The 7,175-nt window shown below is 45.8% G+C and overlaps 1 protein-coding gene across 1 annotated transcript in view; it reads right to left on the bottom strand.

Annotated features, from left to right (window-relative positions):
- The window catches only part of C2CD2 (C2 calcium dependent domain containing 2), a 31,193-nt gene extending 24,218 nt beyond the window's left edge, over nt 1–6,975 (bottom strand). Inside the window, exons 1-2 of the mRNA XM_008630587.2 lie at nt 6,841–6,975; nt 5,316–5,414 (exon numbers count right to left, since the gene is read on the bottom strand). Of these exons, the coding sequence (XP_008628809.1) occupies nt 5,316–5,414; nt 6,841–6,975 (234 nt within the window). The remainder of the gene's footprint in view (nt 1–5,315; nt 5,415–6,840) is intronic.
- Nucleotides 6,976–7,175: the final 200 nt, after the last annotated feature.

Below are 7,175 nucleotides of genomic sequence, written 5' to 3'. Positions count from 1 at the left end.
CACCTGACCACTCCAGCCCATGATGGGACGAGCTGCAGTGGCCAAAACTCCCTGACCTGGCTGGTCTCAGTTCCTCACGTGCCTGAGACTGACACCCAGCTCCCCTGAGCTGCAGATGCTGTAACACAACTTGCTCACATGTACCTAAAATTTTAAGTACAATTATCCTAAAAACAATTCTCTTCCAGATAAACAACTGCAGGAACAAAGGAGACTGAAAAAGCACTGCACTTTGAGAAAGACTGACTATCTGAGAAAGCCAAGTGTCCAAACTTGGGTACTTGAAGCTACTAAAACCCTTCCCCTTGCTTTGCCCTCCCCCTTTATATCCAGACTTTTTCCCTTTGCAATTCCTCTGGACAGAGCTGCAAAATTTCTGTTTTTTCCTTCCTGAAGTAGCAGCAGAAGCAGCTTAATCTCAAGAAGCACCATGGTGCCCCTCCTCCTCACACATGGTGTCCTCTTGCCTTGAGGTTTCAGTTTTGGCAATGGCACCCCATTAATTTGTGCATTACACCTTCCCTTTTCTTTATTCTTCCCTCTCCAAGTGCAGCAGCAGGTTCCCTCCCTGAGCTGAAGGGCTGTGACTTCAGGGGGAAGTTCTGACAGCCCTGGTGGGGAAGATTTTCTTCACCTTCCCCAGGCCCTGACCACACCACATGTATGTAAAACCCCCAGCAGTACAGGCCTTGAGTGCCTTTTTTGTTTGTTTTCTGGAAGGAAACTGCTTTTACTGCACTTGGTATTTACTTCTAGAAAGAGCAGGTTACTTGAGGTCACTCCGTAGTATGTAAGTAATACAAATATTTAACATTTTCACAAGAAAATTAGAATTCACCAGGAGGCAACCACACAGTGAAAGTTGCCTTGATCTCACTGTAAGATTTAGGACCCTCATGATTTCCCATATGTCTCCCAGAGTACTACTATGAGAAAGCTCTTTTTTTTTTTTTGGCATGGAACACTTATCTTGTCAGGGATCACACAGACAGTCTGTGTGTTTGGATTAAAACCTCACCACAAAAAAATTTTTCAAGTCAAAAACTTCTTCCTTTTGACAGTCATTAACACTCAGCTGTTCAGAAGAATTACATGATCTTCTTGGTTACCAGAGCCAATTTCTTAATTTCTTGAAGGGGTTTCTCCAGCTTCTTCTCCACCCCCTCTTTACCCAAACAATTGACCAAGTGACCAAAGCAAATGAAGGGGAGATGACAAATGCAATGTCTAACCCAGGCACAGGTAGGTGTGAACTTTTAGGAGCCAGCATCAAACTGAATTTGCCTGTAAATACAGTGAAAACCTCAACCAGTTTTCCAAATGGTGGTAAACACCACGGTGGAGGCAGAGTGAGTGATGGACTCAGTGCAGGACAGAGTTTCAATGTCAGCAACAGAAACAAAGCAGAAGTTGATAGAATGTGTGAATTTATCCACTCCTTTGAGGCCAACACATTCAAATTCAAATAGGTGGGAAAAAAGGGGAGAGAGGAAATAAAACAAACAACCAGGGAGTACGAGGAGACAGGACAGGAAGAATTTTCAATCCACCTAACAAGCTCAGTGAACATCAAACAGTGTGAGGACAAGAAGAAGTACTTATATTTCATAAGGGGGAAAATAAATCAACACCAGAAATAGAATTGCTAGTTCGGCCTCACTGTTGTGCAAGTCTTTTCAAACCATCTGAGACACAGCACAGCTGAAGACACAGAGACCAAGAGGAGACAGTAAAGCCCAGGAGAGGTTTGCCAGTTTGTGCTGCGGTAGCTTGGAGAGTGATTCACTGCAGAGAGTTTCCCTGTGTCAGGGTGCTAAGGCTTCCCTGATCCCTGTGCCAAGCTGGCAGATGTGGCACAAACCTATAGGAGGCCCACACATCTGCAGAAGCAGCTGGAAGACAGTGCCAAACCCAGGATCATCTCCAGTGAAGCAAACAAACTCCCACCCGATGTCTTCCTTTGAGAAGGCACTCAGTTCTGAAGAGGATTAGATCATAATGTTGTCTTGCTTACTTTTGTAGGCTCACCCCACTAATAATTAAGCTTGTACTCCACCATTCCCCCATTAAGGTGGACATGTTTGAAAAGGAGAGGACAGTACAGTGAAAGCTGGAAACAGGTTACAAGAGAGTCTTTCAGGCACTGACCCTACTGCACAGTTAAAGTCCAATGTACCTCAAGAGAAACCTGAAAGAAAACGTGATGCTCAGGAAAGCAAGCTGGGAAGCAGCAACATAAAGGAAGATTAGGCCATCCCACAGGAAAGCTGAAAGACCTTGAAACGTAGGAGAGGAATGCAATACAAACTACGTAGTGCGTAGTGCGTGTGTTCGTAAGAATTAACAAGGAGAGGAATGCAATACAAACTACGTAGTGCGTGTGTGCGTAAGAATTAACTACTACTGCTCATACAAAGGACATCTTATCACCAGGAGAGCACCTCAGGGAGAGAGACCTTGATGCAACAAGGCACTCACAGCGTGAAGCAGCCACAGGAGAGGCAGACTGCGGACTAAAACCCCTCAGGAAAGTACTTTCAGAGACAAAAAGAAGCCATCTCCTTGCATAGTGAGAGCTCCCTGTAGGGCTGTGTGTCCCTTCAGCCATCAAGTTTAAGAACATGGATTTAACTGGAGCTGCCGCTGAGAAAGGGTGCATGGGAGAGACTTAGGAGCCAGGACAGCATTGTAAGAGGAGACTTAAGGAGCAACTTATGTAGGCAAGCTAAACAAAAGCTGGAAGGAAATATAATCCCTTCATAATACATTTACTGACAGCAAGCACCATGGAAGAAGAATAAACACATTGAGAAAAAAGGATTATATTAGTGAAAAAACTAAAAAAAGCCAAGGACAAAATCTCCACGGGCCATAATTCCATCTAGGCTTGTAAAAAAAACCCGTCATTAAAGCAGCAAAGCTCTGAAATGGCTTTTGAAGCAAAATGAGGAGTTAAAAGACAACAGGAACTGTACATCATGGTCAGGGTAGTTCACCCCACCAAAAATAATCAGAAATAAACACATGTCCATAATTAGGAATGGTCCCAGTTAGGAGTGCAGCAGTGACATTAAAGGAATGGCAGTCTGAAGGAATTTTACCCCTTCCCATTCGAGCATGAAGCAGAAAAAGAAGAGAGACTTCTGTCATAGCCTGCTCCTTCCAAACCCTCTGTGCCAAGACCCCAGCAAGAGACTCCTCATTTTTTGTTGCCTTTTTTGTTGCCATTTCTGTTGTGAAGTTCAAGTCCTCTGGAAACAGACTGCACTAATGGAAAGGCTGGCAGAAAAAGCTAAGACTAAGAATATTTCTAATGTTTATTAAAACAAAACAACCAATACCACACAATGAAAACAGGCCGCTTCATTCTATATATTTAGGCTCTGGCCCAAAACTGGAGTGAAGGCAACACATAAATAGAGGCTTTATCAAGGAGCAGTGTGGTGTAACCTTCAGCCACAGAGCAGCTCTGTTCCTATCACCACAGCTTTGGCCAAGCTGAGAACCAGCAGCATTCCGACCATGTCTGCAGCACTGCACTGTGCAGCACCAATTTCTGTCACAAGTTTGAGTTTGGTCAAGCTGCAGAGAGATTTCGATTTCACATGCAATCATTAAGAGTTTCAAGAGCAAGAGGGGAAAAGAAAACACAAAAAAAAACCCCCCAAAAAACCAAACACCACCTTGGGATCTTTGGTATTACCTGAGGAATATGTAAGAGACAATTACCATGTAAGAGAACTCCTGAGGTGTTTAGAGAAAGGTATGCATTTAAAGAAGAAGGAAAAGTAGCTACCAGACTGCCACTCTAAGGTTATTATACGCTGTAATTCAAATAAATATTCAAGTTGTACCTTTACTGAAGGAGTAAGAATGATTCAGAGAACTTTTTCCAGCAGCTGTGCACAAGATTATGGAAATGGCAGAGTTCAGAAGAACCCAGTGTATGAAAGGGAACCTGTTTTATTCCAATACATTTTAAAATGTGCTTCTATTGGTTTAAGCTATTTTGAAACCATGTCAGATTTCTGTCTGCAGTGTAACAGCTCGATTAAGATGCTGAAATGGCTCAACCCAGCCTTGCCTGTCCCTTCCAGCAACATTTTAGACACTGCACTGCAAGACACCAGTTTTTTGTGCTGTTATTTGCCAGCTTTTACTTGCAGCAGCTCTCCCTCAGGTTCTGGCTTCACACACGACACAGCACATCACCTTCAGACCTAGCAGGGCTCTCTCCTTACAATTTCCCATCGTGGCATCTTCCAGTGGCACCTAGTAACAGTTGTGCCAACCCTACAGCCCTACCAAGTCCAGTCTCTCCAGCCCCACTGCTGGGGCAGGGACCACTGGTACTGAAATAAATTTTACAAAAAAGAGAAAATAAGTACACAAACAGCTTTACATGTTAATAATCCCCAGCTGCCACCAGTCAGGGTGTGCCTCTAAGTTGTGTATCAGGCAGATAAGCATGCATAGTTTTCAAAAGAATCATAGTAGAGCTGCTTAGCATCTAAATCAGATGAGCAAAGCAAAATAACAAAGCAAAAGTAAAAGAAGAGCATTAGGCTAATTTGATGCAGGTGCCTAAAGCTGAGCAGAGCTCAGATGTAACCAGTACTTAGTCACTAGGACAAAAATGCAGGAGCTATCATTGCTAATAAACATATATAGATTTTTTTTTCCCCTTTTAATGCATTTTTACTGTTCCAAGAGCCACGTTCTGCCTTCTTTTAATTTCACATGCACTGAACTACCTCCCAGTGGGAGAGGAAGAAAGGAATCACTTGCTCCTCACCAAATACAGGGTCCAGCAGAGTCAAGACTCCACCCTCAGGACTTTGCACCTGTTCCACTGATCCTTACTCAGCTCCCACTTAGGAAGCAAACCTATCATCAGCCACACAAACAGCAAGAGGCAGACAAAGATGTTTGCCTGTCCCAGAAGAGAAATTTCTTTCTTCTCTTTGAAGTTCCCACTGCACATTTCAGCAATAGGATGGGGAACCATCATCAGGACTGTGGAGGTGGGGGAGAAGGCTGCTCCATGAGCTCATTGGGGACGTAGCTATAAACTTGGCATAACCCTGGTTATTGTGCATTTGGTGGAAGCCCTGGAGTACATTCTGCTCATGACTTGCTAAAGAAGTGAATCCACGCAGAGAGCTTGCACAGGTTCATTAGAGAGGAAGCCTCTTTCCTGCCTTGACAAACGCAGGTCAAGGGTACAGATCTATTGACAAATAAAACTTCCACTGATGCTAACAAAACATTTCCTGACCCAAAGTACACTGAAAGGCAACAAATCCAAAGTTTACCTTCTCTCCAGCTGACTTTACAACACTAGTAACTTCTTTAACTGCTAGCTCAAGTGGTTCTGCTGGGTCATCTTCCTCAAATGTGAGCAACTCTGAATCCTAAGAAAGAAGAAAAAAAAGAAGCATCATTAGGTGACGAACCCATCACTTGAAAACAAGTGATAAAAATGCACTGCCAGTCAAGTTCCTGGAATTGCAAATGTATGTCAAAACTTCCATGTATTAATTGCATGACACCTCACTACATAATACAGGGTAGAGCCTGAAAACATATACTTAGGACATAACTATGGGCCTAATCATAACTCATCTTTCCCTGTAGTAGAATATCAAGGTACACAGTGCAGAGCCAAGTCCATGAACAGCAACAGGGTTCAGTGAAACTGCTGTTCTTCAGCAAAGATTTATCAGTGCTGTAGTTTGAAAAGGTCTGTTTGGTTTGGCCTAACAGTATGGCTGCAGTAGGCGATGCCAAAACTAAGAAACCCCAAATATCATCTTGCAGAGGTGAGGAAAGAAGCCTTCCCCTGCCCAGCCCTCCTCACCAGTGACGGCAGACAGTGATGACAGCCACTCAGTCTTCACACAGACAGTAAGGAGAAGGCAGCCTTTGGGCATTGAGGTCATACTTTCAGAAGCATCAGCACTGCATTCTCCACCTGCTACCCACACTGAGCACTCAGCCCCACTTCCCTCATCACCCGAGGTTGTTTTGCACGCAGGAATTTCATTAGCTCCGTGCTGCTGACATTGTTTTGGGAGGCTGACAGTGGGAGCAATGCCACGCCGCAGAGCCAGGCGCTCAACTCCCGGCTCCAGCTGCTCACCCAGGCAGGGAGGGTGTGCGCGTCCCTGTCCGAGGGGCTTTGCCCTCTGGTCAGGGATGGGAAGCTGCCACTTGTGTCTGGTTACTTTCAGTTCCCAGCACCTGTGCCCAAGCTGTCTGGACCCTTCTCTTCCACAAGTGCAGGGCAAACCTTCATTTCTTAGCACAACCCACTCTTTTCTCTACTGCACCATGCAATTTGAAAGGGCGGACAAAATATTTTCTTTCCGCTGCCCAACTTACAATGATATTTGGAAAGTGTTAATTTTTATTTCTTATCTTTCACACACACATGTTGCCCCACTCTTCCTTCTTCCCCAGGCTGCTCCCTGACACATAAGAAGGAACCTCTTAGGTCTAAGAGGCACGCAAATTCAGAGACCCGGGGACATGCCACTTCCTAGACAGTTTATCCTCAGCATTTTGCACTGACATGACAAGGGTTCAGTCCTCAGGACAAGGAAATCAGCTTGCCACAGCCTCACCTAACCTCCTCACCTCTTAGACCGGGGCATACCATTACACACTAACGAGCAGGATGCCATACTGCACCTTTTTCAGGAAGGGCAGGTTGGGATGAGAAGGAATGCCACGTTTTGTGCATCCTCCCTGACCCGCGTTACAGGCAAACTGACCAAACCCTGAGCATCACACCCACCATCCAGCGGGCTCGGAGGACACCAGCCCTTGGAGTTACACCACACCGAAGGACGGGCCGCAGGCCCAGGCCAGGAAGTTTCCATTGTTTCCTCCTCCCCACGCCCGAACAATGCTATCGGCAGAGCGAGCCCCGGCCAGGGGGCTGCGGGGGTCGGGGTTTTCCTTCTTCCCCATCCTTCCCTCCTCCCATGCGTGCGCCCACTCCGTGCCTCTGGCCAGCTTCCTCCTGCAAATCCCTGCCAAGCAGCCACCAAACACACACGTGTAAATATACAAACACACACACGGAGGGGCAGGAACACCCCCGGTATATCCCTGCAGCAAGTCCCGGCGTCCCTACAGCCTACTCCTGGCGGCGGGGAGCGCCCGGAGCC

This window comes from Corvus brachyrhynchos, unplaced genomic scaffold, assembly GCF_000691975.1.
Source record: "Corvus brachyrhynchos isolate BGI_N302 unplaced genomic scaffold, ASM69197v1 scaffold413, whole genome shotgun sequence".
Classification (NCBI taxonomy): Eukaryota; Metazoa; Chordata; class Aves; order Passeriformes; family Corvidae; genus Corvus; species Corvus brachyrhynchos.
The sequence above is the reverse complement of the archived record's forward strand: the minus strand, read 5'-3'. Positions and strand labels throughout refer to the sequence as shown.